Genomic DNA, 20,681 nt, shown 5'->3' on the forward strand with positions numbered 1-20,681 from the left:
TTGGTGACATTCATACATACCTGATACCTCCCATTCGTTATCTTTTCCAGGAAATTGTAAACCAGTTTACTAGCTTCCAAATTCTTGTCAACATTTTAAACGTGTTGTCTCCTTTCACCTTACTTTGCTGTTTTTTTTTTTTAATTACAATTTTAGAGGATTTTCAGGAAGTGTTAGAAGTAAACACATTTATTTAATCTGCCATGCTTAACCAGAAGTCATTAATAACATTTCTTTTGTGCTCTTCATCTTGGAATTATTTTAAATTGGTAAATCATACAGTTGTAGTTTTTCAAAACTTGAAAGTTAGAAGCTATTCCAAGTGTTCATTTTCTCTTTGGTGTTTGCTTCTTGAAATTTTTGTATATAAAGACTTATGTGTAGGTATTTTTATGAGACTGACATGACAAAATATTTAAAACTTGAGAGGTTAGGTTAGCTCATTGTGTGGCTTCGACAACACATTAAGACTATAAATAGGATCTTTTTTCTAATTACTTATTGCTGGTATCAAAGAAAACTATTGATTTTTATGTGTTCTTATATCTCCCTATGTAACTAAACTCTTGTTAATTCCAACAATGTGTAGTCAATTTTCTTGGATTCTCCAAGAAGACAATCATATTTTTTTACACATAGTAAGAAATTTTATTATACTGGTGAGGACAGTGTAATGTTGTGTAGTAGTAATAAAATATCTGAATGTAAATTTCTACTAAAAACTATTTAAGTGACCTATTTTAAATTAAGCTTCATTTAAAGCAAAGCAAATTGTTTTGGATTGTCTTTTTTTTAATTAATTATTTTTTAAATTTACATCCAAGTTAGTTACATATGGTACAATAGTGATTTTAGGAGTAGATTACTTAATGTCCCTTACCCATTTACCCCATCCCCCCTCCCATAACCCCTCCAGCAACCCTCAGTTTGTTCTCTTGTATTTAAGAGTCTCTTATGTTTTGTTCCCCTCCCTGTTTTTATATTATTTTTGCTTCCCTTCCCTTATGTTCATCTGTTTTGTCTCTTGTATGTTGTAAAATTTGTATGAGCATGATCTGTGTGAAATGATGAGGGTCAGGTGTTTATAGTCAAAACATATAGTCAAAAACAAGCTGTTGCAAATACAGTCATATATGTATGAAAATATTATTTGTCAACTTACATAGTGTGTTCATTGATAGTATCACCCTAAATAGATGTGTTTCCTTAGTGACTTGATAAAGGAGGGCAAAATATAGGCCAGTTGGTTATGACAGTCAATTCTAAACAGTTTAGATTTTGCACCTGTGATAGCATTTTTTTTTTTCTGTTTGCCAATAAAGACACTGGGGAGAGAAAAATCCTGATTTTATCCTGTTTGTTCAATGCTTATCATTTTGCTTACTGTCTTTTAGTGACTGTTCTGTTTCCAGCTGTCTAAACATTTTCTCACATTCCTGTCAGAAATGTGACTTGAGCTCAGGTTCAAGAATTGTAGTGTCCACTCCCTCATTGCTTATTACTTCCTCAGCATACTTTTAGTAAGATTTGAAGTAGGTGAACCAGCTAGTATTATTATATTTTAATTCAAATCCTATGAGGAATACTTCTCATTAAATAACAGGATCATCTCTTATACCCCAAATTCTGTTATTGCTTAATCTTATGATACAGTGGAATTTGGAAAGTAGACTTTTTTTTTTAAAGTTTATTCATTTTTGAGAGACAGAGAGAGACAGTGCAAACAGGAGTGGGGCAGAGAGAGAGGGAGACACAGAATCCAAAGCAGGCTGCAGGCTCTGAGCTGTCAGCACAGAGCCCAACACGGGGCTGGAACTCACGAACCGTGAGATCATGACCTGAGCAGAAGTCGTTTAACTAACTGAGCCACCCAGGTGCCCCAGAAAGTAGACATTTTAACTGGAGGTTAAATTTCCTTTGAATTTAAAATCCTTTGAAAATTGAAACCTCCAGAAACCTTTAACATTCTTGAAATTTTAAATCCTTTGAAAAAACATTTCTATAAACTCAGTTGTGTGAGCTCTTGCTTATTTTCTGAATATTTGTATATTCATTTTGTTCAAGAATACAGCATCAAAATTTCCTATCAAGTATTATTCTACTCATATTTTTAAATGCATAACATAAAATAATTCCTTTATTGCTGTAATTATATATGTGAAATAGGAGATCTCAGATATAACCAGTGTCTATCTTGACAGCATCTTTGTGCAAAATTTAGTAAAAAATATCTGACCAGGCCTGCCATGACTTACCATTACTATCTTAATTGTGGTCACATTAAGTTAGTTTTGAAGAAGTACTTATTGAATCTGAAAACTGATCCTTGAAATTTCCCAGAAGTTTTATCATTAATACCTTTTTTCTTATCAGAATTTAACAGAATGCCCTTTATAATGTAAACAATGAGGCCATTTAAGCAACTAAGGAGGTCTTACTACCCAAGCTTTCATATGCTCCTTCTGGATGTTTTATATTTATTACTTCTGTTAGAAGAAGAAATTTTCTTACAGATTTTATGTTTTAAAGGGACACCAGTTAAGTTTTTAAATTAAAGTTTACACAGAAAACTGTGTCTCAGTGAGCTATAAATTTTAGATTTGGATGAAGGTCTTGCGAAATGTTAAGGGTAACTTTTCTCCAAAGAACCTTCTATAATATTTCACCTTCGAGAGATCAGATTAATCAAAATAGTACTATGGACATTTTGGGTTATTCTATAGTATTTTCATTATATTCTGTGTTTATATAAAGTACTTGAGAAAAGTGGGTATGTTAAGAGTTGCTTCTAGTTTTAAGCAGCAAATATTTGTTCATTTAAGTAATAGACCTGCTTGCTTATGAAAGTTATTTGTGAACTGTGCTCTATGACTGGTACCTTTGAATTGAAAAGTCAGTATATTTGATAGAGTTAGAAATAACATAAAGAGATTATGCTTAATCCTCCCTGGAAACCTATAATTTCATTTAAGTTTTGTGAAAATATGTAGTCATTCTGTAGTGAATAGCTTTTAATGTCATTTACCAAGCCTAATGAGCAGCTAATGATAATGAATTACAGACCTCTAAGATAATGGTTCTATTTGTTATTAATTCACAGAACATATTCACTTTGTGTCAGAAGAGTTGTTTGTTGAGCAAATGGAATTGATAATTCAGGCAGTATCCTGATATTATTTTATCACCCAGGCTCAGACATTTCTTTCTTGACTGTGAAACTCACTTTAGAAAATGATGTACCTAGGGGCACCTGGGTGGCTCAGCTGATTAAGTGTCCAACTTGGGCTCAGGTCATGATCTCACAGATCATGGGTTCAAGCCCCACATCGGGCTGTCTGCAGTCAGTGCAGAGCCTGCTTTGGATCCTCTGCCTCCCTCTCTCTCTGCCCCTCCCAGCTTGCTCTCTCTCTCTCAAAAATGAACATTAAAAAAAAAAAGAGAACATGATGTACCTAATTCTGAAAAGAAGTTTGATGAGAAAGAAGAAGATTTTGAAAGACACCTCTGAGTTTTGTTGTAACCTGAGAAAACTCCCTAGTTCCACCAAGGAGTATACTTTTCTGCTATCCAAATAGCTTCAGCCAAGGTTAGTTACATGTTAATACCCATTTCACTATAATAGGAGGTTTCACACTTTTGGGCCTCACACTTTATACTCTTACAGATTATTGAGTATCCCCAAAGAGTTTTATTTATGTAGTTTTTATCTATTCATTTATGTATTAGAAATTATAACTAGAGGAGCGCCGGGGTGGCACAGTTGATTAAGCATCCAACTCTTTGTCTCAGCTTAGGTCATGGTCTCACCATTGTGAGATCTCAAGCCCAGCATCAGGTTCTGTGCTAACATTTTGGAGCCTGCTTGGGATTCTCTCTCTCTGCTCCTCCCCAGGTCTCTCTCTCTCTCTCTCTCTTTCAAAATAAAGAAACATTAGTTTCTGGGCACCTGGGTGTCTCAGTTGGTTAAGCGTCCAACCTTGGCTCAGGTCATGATTTCACAGTTCATGAGTTCAAGCCCCACATCAGGCTCTGACAGCTCAGAGCCTGGAACCTGCTTCAGATTCTGTGTCTCCCTCTGTCTCTGCCCCTCCCCTGATCATGCTCTGTCTTTCTCTGTCTCTCAATAATAAATAACACTTAAAAAATTAAAAAAAACATTTTTTTCTCCCTCTCTAAAATAAAAAATAAAATAATTCAAAACAATAAAGTAAAATATACAAAGAAATCTTAAAAAGTCAACAATAAGAAAATGAACAACTCAAAAAATAGGCAAAAGATCTGAACAGATACCTCACTAAAGATACACAGGAAAAAAAAAACATATGAAAAGAAATTCAACGTCCTGTGTCACTAAAGAATTGCAAATTAAAAAACAATGAGATATTACTACCAATCTATCATAATGGTTAAAATCCAAAATACTAATAATGCCAAATGCTAACAAGGATGTAGAGCAACAGAACTCTCATTCATTGCTGGTAGGAATGCCAAATGGACAACCACTCTGGAAGATGGTATGATACTTTCTTACAAAACTAAGCATATTCTTAGCATAAAATCCAGCAATTGTGCTCCTTGGTATTTACCCAAAGGAGTTAAAAGTATATGTTCACACAAAAACTTACACATGAATGTTTATTGCAGCTTTATTCATAACTGCCAAAATTTGAAAGCAACCAAGATGTCCTTCAGTAGGTGAATGGATAAATAAACTGTGGGATATCCAAGACAATAGAATATTCTTTAGTGCTAAAAAGAAATGAACAATTAAACCTTGAAAAGGCATGTGGGAACCTTAAATGTGTATTACTAAGTGAAAGACCACTTTCCAAAAGGGCTACAATATGGTATGATTCCAACTACATGGCATTCCGATAAATGCAAAACTATGGAGGCAGCAAAAAAGATTAATGTTTACCTGAAACTGAAGGCATTGTAGACATGAATAGGCAGAATACAGAGGATTTTAAGGACACTGAACCTGTATAATACTGCATGAAAATGTATGTATAATTCTATAATACTATATAATACTATATACATATGATACTGTATAATACTATATTGGTGGATACATGCTATTATACTTTTGTCAAAACCTACAGAATGTATAACACCAAGAGTGAATGCTAATGTACATTGTGGACTTTGGGTGATAATGATGTGTCAATCAATAAAGGTTCATCAATTTAACAAATGCACCACGGTGGTTGGGGATATTGATAGTGTGAGAGGCTGGTTTTGGGAACAGGGAATATATAGGAATTCTTAGTACCTTCTGCTCAATTTTGCTGTGAATCTAAAACTGCTTTAAAAATTAAAGTCCATTTTCAAAAATCTGAAAAAGTATATACGTTGATTAGCAGTATTATTCAAGAGATGGAACAAAAACAGAAATGAGCTCACCAATATAGCAGCTTTCTGTGCCAGATTACCTTCTGTTATTCTGCTTAATAAGTGTAATCTTGAGCAATTTATTTAACCTCTCAGTGCCTCAGTTTCCTCATCTGTAAAAGGTAGACTATTAGTACCTACCTGCTAGTTTTCTTGAGAAGTCTACATGAGTTAACACATGCAATGTGCTCAGAATAGCCCTTGCCATATAATTCAGTGAAGTAAACATTACTTCTTGTGAATTTAACCCACTTGGATCTAACCTGTTTCTGTCATCATATCTACAACAGTTTCTTTCTCCTCTGTATCAATTTCTTCCAAAACCTGCCCCTCCTTTCTTTTTTTTTTTTTTTTTTTTTTTTTTTTAATGTTTAGGTATTTTTCTTACAGAGAGGAGAGAGAGAGAGAGACAGAGTGTGAGCAGGGAGGGGCAGAAAAAGGGGGAGACACAGAATTGAAGCAGGCTCCAGGCTCCAAGCCCCAAGCTGTCAGCAGAGCCTGATGTGGGGCTCGAACTCAGACTGCAAGATCATGACCTGAGCTGAAGTCAGAGTCTCAACCGAATGAGCCACCCAGGCTCCCCCCACCCCTTTTTTTAATGTTGCCTCTCCTTACATTGCCCCATTGCCTCCCTGACTGAGTCTAAAGAGACATCAAAAAAAGAGATCTGGATAGTTTCTTACATTTGGACAGAGACAGTCATCGTGTTCAGAGCTTCTCTACCAAAGGAAAAATTCTACCAGACTCATTTCCATAAGCAGATGTCATAGGAATAGCATGACAGACTTAAAAACACACTAATAAGCAAATAAGTGAAAACATTTTTCTTTACATTTTTATTTCAAAATAGTAATTAATCCAACAAATATTTACTGAGTACTTGAATAGCATTTATTCTATGAAGACTTCTCTTTAACTTCCCAGGATATCCAGAACCCTCCAGACCCAAGAATCATGAAGTTCCTCTACTGTGTTCCAAAGCCATTTTATACATTTTAAAAATAATAATTAATAAATTAATTATCTCTTCTTATCTATTTCCCTAGAACTTATCATCTACTCTACCAATTTGGTACAGAAAAGTTGGCTTGTAATTTTCTTTATGTGTATATTTCTCTTCATCAATCCATCTATCCAAATTCCATGACCATATGTCTTAAGCTTTCTTGTGGCCATCAAAAGGATTTCATATTCCAGAACAGCAGCCCTCAAAGTGTGTTACACAGAATCATAGAGTTCCAGAGGTCAAAACTGTTTTCATAATAATAATACTAATAATTAGTGGTTTCTTTCACTTTGTTGACATTTACATTGATGGTGCAAAAGTAATGGTGGGTAAAACTGCTGGCACCTTAATAGAAATGAATCCAGCAAGCCCCAAACTATACTTGTAGTCATTGTATTCTTCATAGCTGCACATTTGCAGTTTTTTCTAAAAAAAAAAGCCAGTTTCAGTTTAAAATGCCCTTGATGAACAATAAATATTTTAATTATTTATTATTATTATTTTTTTAATATATGAAATTTATTGTCAAATTGGTTTCCATACAACACCCAGTGCTCATCCCAAAAGGTGCCCTCCTCAATACCCATCACCCACCCTCCCCTCCCTCCCACCCCCCATCAACCCTCAGTTTGTTCTCACTTTTTAAGAGTCTCTTATGCTTTGGCTCTCTCCCACTCTAACCTCTCTTTCTTTTTTTTTTTTTTCCTTCCCCTCCCCCATGGGTTTCTATTAAGTTTCTCAGGATCCACATACGAGTGAAAACATATGGTATCTGTCTTTCTCTGTATGACTTATTTCCCTTAGCATAACACTCTCCAGTTCCATCCACGTTGCTACAAAGGGCCATATTTCATTCTTCCTCATTGCCATGTAGTACTCCATTGTGTATATAAACCACAATTTTTTTATCCATTCATCAGTTGAGGGACATTTAGGCTCTTTCCATAATTTGGCTATTGTTGAGAGTGCTGCTGTAAACATTGGGGTACAAGTGCCCCTATGTATCAGCACTCCTGAATCCCTTGGGTAAATTCCTAGCAGTGCTATTGCTGGGTCATAGGGTAGGTCTATTTTCAACTTTTTGAGGAACCTGCACACTGTTTTCCAGAGCGGCTGCACCAGTTTGCATTCCCACCAATAGTGCAAGAGGGTTCCTGTTTCTCCACATCCTCTCCAGCATCTATAGTCTCCTGATTTGTTCATTTTAGCCACTCTGACCGGCGTGAGGTGATATCTGAGTGTGGTTCTGATTTGTATTTCCCTGAAGAGGAGCAACGTTGAGCATCTTTTCATGTGCCTATTGGCCATCCGGATGTCTTCTTTAGAGAAGTGTCTATTCATGTTTTCTGCCCATTTCTTCACTGGGTTATTTGTTTTTCCGATGTGGAGTCTGGTGAGCTCTTTATAGATTTTGGATACTAGCCCTTTGTTAGATATGTCATTTGCAAATATCGTTTCCCATTCCGTTGGTTGCCTTTTAGTTTTGTTGATTGTTTCCTTTGCTGTGCAGAAGCTTTTTATCTTCATGAGGTCCCAATAGTTCATTTTTGCTTTTAATTCCCTTGCCTTTGGGGATGTGTCAAGGAAGAAATTGCTGCGGCTGAGGTCAGAGAGGTTTTTTTTCCTGCTTTCTCCTCTAGGGTTTTGATGGTTTCCTGTCTCACATTCAGGTCCTTTATACATTTTGACTTTGTTTTTGTGAATGGTGTGAGAAAGTGGTTTAGTTTCAACCTTCTGCATGTTGCTGTCCAGTTCTCCCAGCACCATTTGTTAAAGAGACTGTCTTTTTTCCATTGGATATTCTTTCCTGCTTTGTCAAAGATTAGTTGGCCATATTTTTGTGGGTCTAGTTCTGGGGTTTCTGTTCTATTCCATTGGTCTGTTTGTCTGTTTTTGTGCCAATACCATGCTGTCTTGATGATTACAGCTTTGTAGTAGAGGCTAAAGTGTGGGATTGTGATGCCTCCGGCTTTGGTCTTCTTCTTCAAAATTACTTTGGCTATTCGGGGCCTTTTGTGGTTCCATATGAATTTTAGGACTGCCTGTTCTAGCTTCGAGAAGAATGCTGGTGCAATTTTGATTGGGATTGCATTGAATGTGTAGATAGCTTTGGGTAGTATTGACATTTTGACAATATTTATTCTTCCAACCCATGAGCATGGAATCTTTTTCCATTTCTTTATATCTTCTTCAATTTCCTTCATAAGTTTTCTATAGTTTTCAGCAGACAGATCTTTTACATCTTTGGTTACGTTTATTCCTAGGTATTTTACGCTTCTTGGTGCAATTGTGAATGGGATCAGTTTCTTTATTTGCCTTTCTGTTGCTTCATTATTGGTGTATAAAAATGCAACTGATTTCTGTACATTAATTTTGTATCCTGCAATTTTGCTGAATTCATGTATTAGTTCTAGCAGACTTTTGGTGGAGTCTATCGGATTTTCCATGTATAATATCATGTCATCTGGAAAAAGTGAAAGCTTGACTTCATCTGTGCCAATTTTGATGCCTTTGATTGCCTTTTGTTGTCTGATTGCTGATGCTAGAACTTCCAACACTATGCTAAACAACAGCGGTGAGAGTGGACATCCCTGTTGTCTTCCTGATCTCAGGGAAAAAGCTCTCAGTTTTTCCCCATTGAGGATGATGTTAGCTGTGGGCTTTTCATAAATGGCTTTTATGATGTTTAAGTATATTCCTTTTATCCCGACTTTCTCGAGGGTTTTTATTAAGAAAGGATGCTGAATTTTGTCAAATGCTTTTTCTGCATCGATTGACAGGATCATATGATTCTTATCTTTTCTTTTATTAATGTGATGTATCACGTTGATCGATTTGCGAATGTTGAACCAGCCCTGCATCCCAGGAATGAATCCCACTTGATCATGGTGAATAATTCTTTTTATATGCTGTTGAATTCGATTTGCTAGTATCTTATTGAGAATTTCTGCATCCATCTTCATCAGGGATATTGGCCTGTAGTTCTCTTTTTATACTGGGTCTCTGTCTGGTTTAGGAATCAAAGTAATGCTGGCTTCATAGAATGAGTCTGGAAGTTTTCCTTCCCTTTCTATTTTTTGGAACAGCTTGAGAAGGATAGGTATTATTTCTGCTTTAAATGTCTGGTAGAATTCCCCTGCAAGCCATCTGGCCCTGGACTCTTATTTGTTGGGAGATTTTTGATAACCGATTCAATTTCTTCGCTGGTTATGGGTCTGTTTAAGTTTTCTGTTTCTTCCTGTTTGAGTTTTGGAAGTGTGTGGGTGTTTAGGAATTTGTCCATTTCTTCCAGGTTGTCCAGTTTGTTGGCATATAATGTTTCATAGTATTCCCTGATAATTGCTTGTATTTCTGAGGGATTGGTTGTAATAATTCCATTTTCATTCATGATTTTATCTGTTTGGGTCATCTCCCTTTTCTTTTTGAGAAGCCTGGCTAGAGGTTTATCAATTTTGTTTATTTTTTTCAAAAAACCAACTCTTGGTTTCAGTGATCTGCTCTACACTTTTTTTAGATTCTATATTGTTTATTTCTGCTCTGATCTTTATTATTTCTCATCTTCTGCTGGGTTTGGGCTGTCTTTGCTGTTCTGCTTCTGTTTCCTTTAGGTGTGCTATTAGATTTTGTATTTGGGATTTTTCTTGTTTCTTGAGATAGGCCTGGATTGCAATGTATTTTCCTCTCAGGACTGCCTTTGCTGCATCCCAAAGCGTTTGGATTGTTGTATTTTCATTTTCGTTTGTTTCCATATATTTTTAAATTTCTTCTCTAATTGCCTGGTTGACCCATTCATTCTTTAGTTGGGTGTTCTTTAACCTCCTTGCTTTTGGAGGTTTTCCAGACTTTTTCCTGTGGTTGATTTCAAGCTTCATAGCATTGTGGTCTGAGTATGCATGGTGTGATCTCAATTCTTGTATACTTATGAAGGGCTGTTTTGTGACCCAGTATGTGATCTGTCTTGAAGAATGTTCCATGTGCACTCGAGAAGAAAGTATATTCTGTTGCTTTGGGATGCAGAGTTCTAAATATATCTGTCAAGTCCATCTGATCCAATGTATCATTCAGGGCCCTTGTTTCTTTATTGACCGTGTGTCTAGATGATCTATCCATTGTTGTAAGTGGAGTATTAAAGTCCCCTGCTTTACCACATTCTTATCAATAAGGTTGCTTATGTTTGTGAGTAATTGTTTTATATATTTGGGGGCTCCTGTATTTGGTGCATAGACATTTTTATAATTGTTAGCTCTTCCTGGTGGATAGACCCTGTGATTATTATATAATGCCCTTCTTCATCTCTTGTTACAGCCTTTAATTTAAAGTCTAGTTTGTCTGATATAAGTATGGCTACTCCAGCTCTCTTTTGACTTCCAGTAGCATGATAGATAGTTCTCCATCCCCTCACTTTCAATCTAAAGGTGTCCTCAGGTCTAAAATGAGTCTCTTGTAGACAGCAAATAGATGGGTCTTGTTTTTTTATCCATTCTGATACCCTATGTCTTTTGGTTGAGGCATTTAGTTCATTTACATTCAGTGTTATTATAGAAAGATATGGGTTTAGAGTCATTGTGATGTCTGTAGGTTTCATGCTTGTAGCGATGTCTCTGGTACTTTGTCTCACAGGATCCCCCTTAGGATCTCTTTTAGGGCTGGTTTAGTGGTGACGAATTCCTTCAGTTTTTGTTTGTTTGGGATGACCTTTATCTCTCCTTCTATTCTAAATGACAGACTTGCTGGATAAAGGATTCTCGGCTGCATATTTTTTCTGTTCATCACATTGAAGATCTCCTGTCATTCCTTTCTGGCCTGCCAAGTTTCAGTAGAGAGATCCGTCACGAGGGTTATCAGTCTCCCTTTATATGTTAGAGCATGTTTATCCCTAGCTGCTTTCAGAATTTTCTCTTTATCCTTTTATTTTGCCAGTTTTGCTATGATGTGTCGTGCAGAAGATCGATTCAAGTTACGTCTGAGGGGAGTTCTCTGTGCCTCTTGGATTTCAATGCCTTTTTCCTTCCCCAGATCAGGGAAGTTCTCAGCTATGATTTCTTTTCGTACACCTTCAACCCCTTTCCCTCTTTCTTCCTCCCCTGGAATTCCAATTATGCATATATTATTGCATTTCATCACATCACTTAGTTTTCAAATTCTCCCCTCATACTCCTGGATTTTTTTATCTCTCTTTTTCTCAGCTTCTTCTTTTTCCATAATTTTATCTTCTAATTCATCTATTCTCTCCTCTGCATCTTCAATCCTAGCAGTGGTCGCCTCCATTTTATTTTGTAGCTCATTTATAGCATTTTTTAGCTCCTCCTGGCTGTTTCTTAGTCCCTTGATCTCCGTAGTAATAGATTCTCTGCTGTCCTCTATACTTTTTTCAAGCCCAGCGATTAATTTTATGACTATTATTTTAAATTCATTTTCTGTTATATTGCTTAAATCATTTTTGATTAGTTGGTTAGCTGTTGCTACTTCCTGGAGTTTCTTTTGAGGAGAATTCTTCCGTTTCGTCATTTTGGATAGTCCCTGGAGTGGCGTGGAACTGCATGGCTTTTCCCCTGTGCTGTATAGAGTAACATGCGTTGGTGGGCGGAGCCACAGTCAGACCTGATGTCTGCCCCCAGCCCACCACTGGGGCCACAGTCATACTGGTGTGTACCTTCTCTTCACCTCTCCCAGGGGCAGGACTCACTGTGGAGTGGTGTGGCCCCTGTCCGGGCTGCTTGCACACTGCCAGGCTTGTGGTGCTGCTTTGATGGGAACCTGCGTATTAGCCGGGGTGGATCAGCAAGGTGCACAGGGGTGGGAGGGGCAGACTCAGGTCGATTTGCCTTTGGTGGCCTGCTTCGGGAGGGGCCCTGTGGCACCGGGCGGGAGGTCAGAGGGATGGATCCACAGAAGCACAGCATTGGGTGTTTGCCGTGCAAGCACGTTCCATGAGGGGAAGTGGTTCCCTTTGGGATTTTGGCTGCGGGATGGGTGAGGGAGATGACGCTGGCCAGTGCCTTTGTTCCCTGCCAAGCTGAGCTCTGTCCTCCGGGTCTCAACCCCTCTCCCTCCCATTGTCTTCTAGCCCTCCCACTCTCCGAGCAGAGCTGTTGACTTATAACATTCCAGATGTTAAGTCCCTCTGGCTGTCAGAACACACTCCACAGGCTGCTCCACTTTTGCAAACCAGACTCGGGGGCTCTGCCTTGCCGGGTGGGCTGCCCCTTCACTGCCCCAGCTCCCTCCCGCCAGTCCGTGTAGCACGCACGGCCTCTCTGCCCTTCCTGCCCTCTTCCATGGGCTTCTTGTCTACTCTTGGCTCCAGAGAATCCATTCTGCTAGTCTTCTGGTGGTTTTCTAGGTTATTTAGGCAGATATGAGTGGAATCTAAGTGATTAGCAGGACACGGTGAGACCAGCGTCGTCCTACACCGCCATCTTCCCCCAGACCTTTCTTTATTATCTTTTAATGTCCATGGGATCTGTAATACTGTTGCCTCTTTAATTTCCGATGTTAGTAATTTGTAACTTTTTTTTTCTTAGTTAGCTGGCTAGAGGGTTGTTGATTTTAATGATTTTTTTTTCAAAAAACCAGCTATGTTTTCTTGATTTTCTCTATTGAATTTTGTTTTCAATTTAATTGATTTCTACTCTAATCTATTATTTCTTTTCACCTGCTTACTTTGAATTTAATTTGCTCTTCTTTTTATAGTTTCCTAAGATATAAGCTTAGATTATTGATTTTAGATCTTTCTTCTTTTGTAATATATACATACAATGCTATAAATTTTCCTCTAAGCAGTGCTTTTGCTGAATCTCGAAAAATGTTGATAAGATGTATTTTCATTTTCATTGATTTAAAAATATTTTTTAATTTCTTTTGAGATTTTGTCTTTGACCCGTGTGTTATTTAGAAGTGTGTTGTTTAATCTTCAAATTTTGGGGGAATTTTTCAGCTATCTTTCTGTTACGAGTTCAGTTCTGTTGTGGTCTAAGAGCATACATTGTATGATTTCTATTCTTTTAAATACATGTAAATATATTATATAGCCTATAATGTGGCTTATCTTGATGAATAAGATATCTTTTTCATTGAATTGAATTGAAGACTCTTAGATTGATGAAGGAATTTTGAAATAATTGTGTTTCCTACCAGCAATAGATACTTAGCTCTTTATCTTCAACTCATTTCATGATTTGTTCTGAAGTGGGAAAGTTTTTCATTTATGTGATTTGTTCCTACATATGCTAATCTATGTCTCAGAATGAGGGGCATCTGTGGAAAATCTAGGCTGTCCTCATAAAATGTATATGTACATTAGATAAAGTGTTCTACGTTATAAATCTACTTTTAAAAATATAGTGGCTGAGATAACATATCACATTAGCTGGAAATTTTTTTACAATGGGGTGATATGTAACATTTCAGAAAGATTTATAAATAATAAATTTTCATTATGCTTTTAAAATGTGACAATTTTTTTCTATTCCCTTTAGTTTTGTCAACCTGGTGGGTGGCAGCTGTCCAGAGAGAGGAAGCAGCCAACATTTTTTGTGGTGGTCCTGACAGATATTGACTCAGATCGACATTACTGCTCATGCCTAACCTTCTATGAGGCAGAAATCAATCTACAGGTACAACCACTCTTCTAGGCAAACTACAAAGGAACAACATTTAAGAATCTGTTTTTTAATGCCATATTTGTTTTTGTTAAACTGTAAGTTTAAGTTCTTTGGGCTACTTTAAAAAGACTGAGGTACTAAACTGTTGGAGAAGAGAGAAAGAAAGTATACTTTGTTTTCTTTTATTTTTTTAATCATTTTTTAAAATGTTTATTTTTGAAAAACAGAGACACAGAGTGTGAGCATGGGAGGGGCAAAGAGAGGGAGACACAGGATCTGAAGCAGGCTCTAGGCTCTAAGCTGTCAGCACAGAGCCCTATGCAGGGCTTGAACTCACGAACTGTGAGATCATGACCTGAGCTGACGTCAGATGCTTAACTGACTGAGCCACCCAGGCTCCCCTTAATTGTTTTCTTTTAAAATATTGATCAGAATCTGAATATTTCTAATAATAGCATATTCATGAATTGGTATATTAAGAAGATTTATATCCCCTCATGTAGAAGGTGTGATTTTTTTCTCTCCTTTTCCTGAGCAATCTTTCACAGAATGTAAAGCATTTAATCATAATGTTCATAGATCACCTATCACAATGCTTGATATTATTTTTTAAACACCCAAGTAAGTGTCAACTCATTATTGTTAATGGCGGGAGTATCAACATGACTGAAATTCATAGGCTAGACCATTGAAACAAGAAATACTAGGTTTCTCAAAGAGTATTTGTTGGGGTTCTTAGTTTCAGACAACTGGACCTACTTTCTCTATGCATAAAAGGATTTATGACAATGAATTGCAGAGGTTATGTAATTTCATGGGTGAGGAATAAACAGGGAACCAACTTTGGATACTAGGAATTGCCTGGTTTGAGTCTATTTTAGTAGATACTTTTTCTCCCATTGACCACTTGTCACTTACAATGTTGGGTACTAGACAATATAACCTTTATATGTTACCCTAAAAATCTAATGTCATGTACAGCTTGTTTCACGATCTTACACCGGTGACTTCTGCTTTAATTCTCATATGTGTTGTTTCCTTGTGGACGTCAAGTTGCATACAGATCCCACCCCCCTGCAAAGGAATCAGAAAAACTCTTTGTTGTTGTTATGTGTTTGTTTATTTTGATTTCAAAGCTCTATAGTACAAGAAAGAAACTATAAAAGGGTTCAGAGGATATTGACTGAGCCAGTCAGCATTATCTGCAGTACTTTCTGCTACATGCAGGTGAATGAGTATCACTGCCATGGAAAAGGACTGGCTTTTCTAAAATGGCCTCACAAAAGAGCATTTGTCGTTTGGGTTACTTTAATTAAACCCTAATATCTGACTTTTCTAGATGCAGAAATCTGATTTTGCAGTACAAGAGGAGATAAATCACCTTTCCTGACACAGAGTCACGTTATCCACATTCATTAGACTGATGTATTAAAACCAGCTTGCAAGTTTATTAAGTTACAGTGATAAATTAAAAGATTACATAGAACAAAATATGCACCACATATTATCAATACATTCTTTCTTTGTTGTCAGATCATTGTGGGAAGCCATATCAAAATCTGAAGCATTTTGGCGTGGAATCAAACTAAGGAATACTTTATGCTAAATATTTAAAAAAAATTTTTTTTAATGTTTATTTATTTTTGAGAGAGAGACAGAGTGTGAGCAGGGAAGGAGCAGAAAAAGAGGGAGACACAGAATCTGAAGCAGGCTCCAGACTCTGAGCTGTCAGCACAGAGCCCGATGCGGGGCTCGAACTCACAAACCGTGAGATCATGTCCTGAGCTGAAGTAGGACGCTTATCGACTGAGCCACCTGGGCACCCCATGTCAAATATTTAATGCTTGCTAGACTAACATAACCCATTGTTTCTATTTGAAATTAGCCCATTGTTTCTATGTTGTCAATGGGGACAGAAATCTTAGAAGTTGATGACAATAGCCATTTCTGTTTTGGATAGTGTTTGAGTGGATGTTGCCGACAGATAACTAATCAAATTCCCATTTTTGATCATTTCAGTTTAAAAGTATTCTCCAGCCAAGAGCCTACCTATGTCTTTTAGGTGACCTTTCATTTTTATGTTTATCTTCGGAATTTAAGTTGGTTCTGAGAATGCAGTAGCAGTATTTTCTTTTATTTCCCTATTCTTGACAGTACCTCTTTACAACTCCCTAGAATTATCCAATGAAACTGATTATTTAAGTCTTCCTCCTTGCTCCTTCATTACGAACCCTTCTTGCCCCAAAATAACTGACAGAAAAGTAATACATTAAGACAGTGTAGGGGGGTCCTGCACTGTCTATGGTGACATAGCAAGCTCCTGAAATCAGTTCCTCCCGCAGACACACCAAATCTACAGCTACATGGAGTGATTCCCTCTGAAAGAAATCTAGAAATGAGTTTAGCAACTCACATTTTACAAACAAGAAAATACCCACACTGAAATAAGTAGGAAAATCTGAGACAAACTCTCACCATAAACCCTACCCCTGGCATAGCAACATGAGATTGGGAAGGAATTTACAACTACTAGCATTTTCCTGAGTCATAAAGGATTTGGACCCAATATCTAGCCTCAACTTTAAAGACTTGCACTGAGGGATGGACACCCAAAACACCTAACTTTGAAAAATAATGGGTCTTATGTCCCTGAGACCCATCAACTATAGCAAACAAAGAAAGAGTTCTTAACAGGTTCATAAGAATTCACTGTGTCTGTGCCCCTATGACTCAGCATGGAAAGAACAGGGAGAAATGCCCACCTCTCGGTCTTTCCTTGAAAGAGTCCTGTTTGCATACTTTAAAAGCTGCCTTAGGGTCAGGTCTCTAATTTAGCATATTTCTGGGGGCCGTACTGGAGACCAAGGAAGCTAGCAGGTACCATCTCTGTGTTGTCTCTCTGGCCCACTTTACTTTACCAGTTTCTCTCTGGAAAGAACTTATGCACATATCTGGCACTTCAGATTTGCAGTTGCTGCCCAAGGAATGCACCCTTTTAATCTCCTGGCTCTGGTGGTCAGCAGAGCTTAAAGCTGTCAACTCCTACAGGACTGTAGCAAAGAAAGAAAGTTCTTAACTGGCCATCTCCACCCAGGAGTCAGTGAGAAGGAGCAGAGAGAAACACCCATCTCCAAGTCTTTCAGTGAAAGAGGTATATTTGCATACATTAAGGTTGCTTCCTGAGAGTCTGGCCTTCAGTCAGTCTGAATCTAGTTGCTGAGGTCCTTCTCTTTGGGACAATGAAAGGTCTTGGCACACCCTCAACTACAGGAAGCACTAAGAATAAGGTAGGCTGTTTGTGGACAATTACAAAGATTTGAGAGACAGCCAAGAACTACGGCAAGATTAAATGATAAGATTCATCCTCCTACAGGAGGCCACTTCTTCAAGACTAGGAGAGGTGGCTGTTTAATTGAATACCTAGAAACTAACAAAGAGAGTCAAGAAAGTGGAGAGACAGAAGAATATGTTCCAAACTAAAGAACAAGATAAAACTCAGAAAAAGGAGAAATGGAGATAAGAGATTTATCTGATCAAGAGTTCAAAATAATGATCATAAAAGATGCTCACTTAGCTCAGGAGAAGAATGAATGAACAAGGGTAGAATTTTAAACAAAACTTAAGAAAGAACCAATAAAAGTCAGAGCTGAAGCATATAATAACTGCATTGAAATGTACCATAATAGGATTTAACAGCAGACTAGATGAAGGAGAAAAAGGGATCAGTGAACTTGAGGACAGGGCAGTGGAAATCACCCAATCAAAAAAGCAAAAATGAAAAAAGAATGAAAAAGAGTAAACATAGCTTTAAGGATTTAAATGACACATTAAGTAGGCCGACGTTCGTGATTTAGGTATTCCAGAAGGAGAAGAGAGAGAGAAAGAGGAAGAAAACTTATTTGAAGAAGTAATGGCTAAAACCTTTCCTAACATGGGGAAGGAAACAGACACACAGATCCTTAAAGCCCATAGAGTTCTAATAAAGATGAACTCAAAGAGAGTAGCACCAAGATACATTATAATTGAAGTGTCAAGAGGTGAGGACAAGAGAAAAGCAACTTGTTCATAAAAGGGAACCCCCATACTTATGAGCAGATTTCTCAGCAGAAACTTTGTGGGATACTAGGGAGTGTCAAGATACAGTCAATCTAACATATTCCACCTGACAAAAATGTCCTTCAGAATTGAAAGAGAAATAAACAGTTTTCCATACAAGCAAAAGCTAAAGGAGTTCATCACCACTAGACTGGCTTTATAAGAAATGTTAAAAAGAGTTCTTTAAGCCTAAATGAAAGGGTACTAATTAGTAACAGGAAAACATATTAAAGTATAAATCTTACTTGTAAAAAATATCTAATGTTGTAAAAGATGGTGGGTTAATCACTTATAAAGCTTAGTATGAAGGGACCAAAAGACAAAAGTAGTAAAAATAACTGTAACTACAAAAATTTGTTAATGGATACACACGATCAAAAAGATATAAATTATGACATCAAAAACCTAGATTAGGTGAGGGAGATGTAAAATGTAGAGCATAGAATATATTCTAATGTAAACTGTTATCAACTTAAAATAGACTGTTATAAATTGTTTTATGTAAACCTCATGGTAACCACAAGCAAAAACCTATAGTAGATACACTAAAAATGAAGATAAAGGAATCTAAGCATACCACTATAGAAAACATCAAATCACAAAGGAAGAGAGTAAGAGAGGAAGGAGGAAACAGATTACAAAATATCCATAAAACAAGGAACAAAATGGCATTAGTAAATATAAACTGATCACTAATTACTTTAAATGTAGACAGATTAAATTCTCCAATCCAGAGACTTAGAGTGGCTAAAAGGATTTAAAAAATAAGACCCAACTAAATGCTACCCACCAGAGACTTTAGCTTTAAGGATAGACACAGACTGAAAGTGAAGGGGTAGAAGAAAATATCTCCTGCAAATGGAAACCAAAGGAAAGCTACAGTAGCTATACTTGTCAGACAAAATAGACTTTAATCTAAAAACTCTCATAATAGACAAAGAAGGTCATTATATAATGATAAAGTAGTCAACTCATCAAGAGGATATAACAATTGTAAATATTTATATACCCAACATCAGAGCAGCTAAGTAAATATAATATTTGCTTATGTTCTTTACGGATCTACCTTTTTTGCCCTCCAGTATAGGATGCAGTTCACAATCACATACAGCTTTTAATTATCATTTCTCTTTGTTTCTTTTTATCTGGAATAGTTGATCACCCTTTCTTTGCCTTATGACATTGACATTTTTGAATAATGCAGGTCCCATGGCCTCTTTAATAGGCTGTCCATTATTGTGTGTTTTTTCTGATGTCTCTTATCTTTAGATTCAGGTTATACATCAGCAGTTGGATTACTGCCAACAATTGAAATACTGTGTGTTCCTTATATTGGTTTCTATTGGTGTCCATGTTAATTTTGGTAACTTGGTCAGGTGATTGTCAGATATTTCCATTGTCTAGTTGTTGTCTTTTGTCTTGCAACTAAAATGCCATCTGTGGGAAGATACTTTGAGACTATGCAAATATTCTATTACTCATTAATCATGCCCACCCCTAGATTTAGCATTAGTGATAATTCTTGCCTGTTCCAATTTTTATTTTGATGGCTGCAAAATGATTATTTCTCACCCCACACACCCTCTACCTTTACCAGTTGGTAGTTGACATTTTGCACTAAGCAAGAGCTTTTCTGTCTTGTCTATCTGAGCTAGAGACTCACTTACTCCACTTTCTTTTTCCTTCAATACTATTTAATTAATGGTTTTCATTGTCTTATTGCACAAATTGTCATAGATTTGTACCCTTCAGGTTGGTTCCTGTATTCTTTTGATAAGGCCCCAGCATTTTTTAAGGCATTTTTTTTTAACTTTTTATCATAACAAGCTGATCCAGGCTCATCATATTCTTCCCTGCCCTTGGCCTTGAAATCAGCCATTTTCCCAAGGATCCCTGGCTAATTTGAGTAGAGAATAACATTAGAAATCAAGATGTAGGTTCTTATGTATTTGGAATCAGTGTTTAAAAAGTTTTTTTTCTTTTTAAGTTCAGATATTTTTTCATTTTCCATTTTAAGTGAACGAAATATTATAATTTATTTAGTTTTATAATCAACTTACAGAAGGTTAGATTCTGCTTCTTACGAGTTTTCCCAAGATTCTGAAAATGAAAATAAGTTGTAAGAGTTCTGGCTCCTATAGAATTATACTTAGGTAGTTAGGTATTAGCCAGAATTGTATGACAGCTTTTCTGTGCTCACCAAAGAAAGTTAATGTTTTTTGGAATTGGTCTAAAAAAACGGCATGGACAATGAGGTAGGATTTTTAAAAATAATATTAAAACTCAGATGATGTTCCTTTTAGGTCATCATTAATGTTTTTCCCATTTTTGGTGTGAAGTTAACTATGTTCTTTTTTAAAAATGTGTTTTTCTTCTGTTACTGGATCATATCATCAGTTCAAAAATAGATCTTTTTAATTCTCATTTGGTCTGAATTACTTCAGACCAAATATACTATGACACATTATTTGGAAACCTGAAGAGGAGGAACTTAGGGACACATCATCCAAAGTATAATTGTGCAACTTTAAAAATGTTGGCTCTTATCTTTCCAAGATACAGTAATACTATCAGTAATCACA

General features: G+C 36.7%; 1 protein-coding gene across 4 annotated transcripts in view; it reads left to right on the plus strand.

Annotated features, from left to right (window-relative positions):
* Window positions 1–20,681, plus strand: part of SBF2 (SET binding factor 2) — a 490,796-nt gene that overhangs the window by 202,547 nt on the left and 267,568 nt on the right. For all 4 annotated transcript variants that reach the window (XM_060605981.3, XM_078433202.2, XM_060605979.3 and 1 more), the window contains exon 3: window positions 13,879–14,016. In XM_060605981.3, the coding sequence (XP_060461964.2) occupies window positions 13,879–14,016 (138 nt within the window). The remainder of the gene's footprint in view (window positions 1–13,878; window positions 14,017–20,681) is intronic.

Source organism: Panthera onca, chromosome D1 (assembly GCF_046562875.1).
Source record: "Panthera onca isolate mPanOnc1 chromosome D1, mPanOnc1 haplotype 2, whole genome shotgun sequence".
Lineage (NCBI taxonomy): Eukaryota > Metazoa > Chordata > Mammalia > Carnivora > Felidae > Panthera > Panthera onca.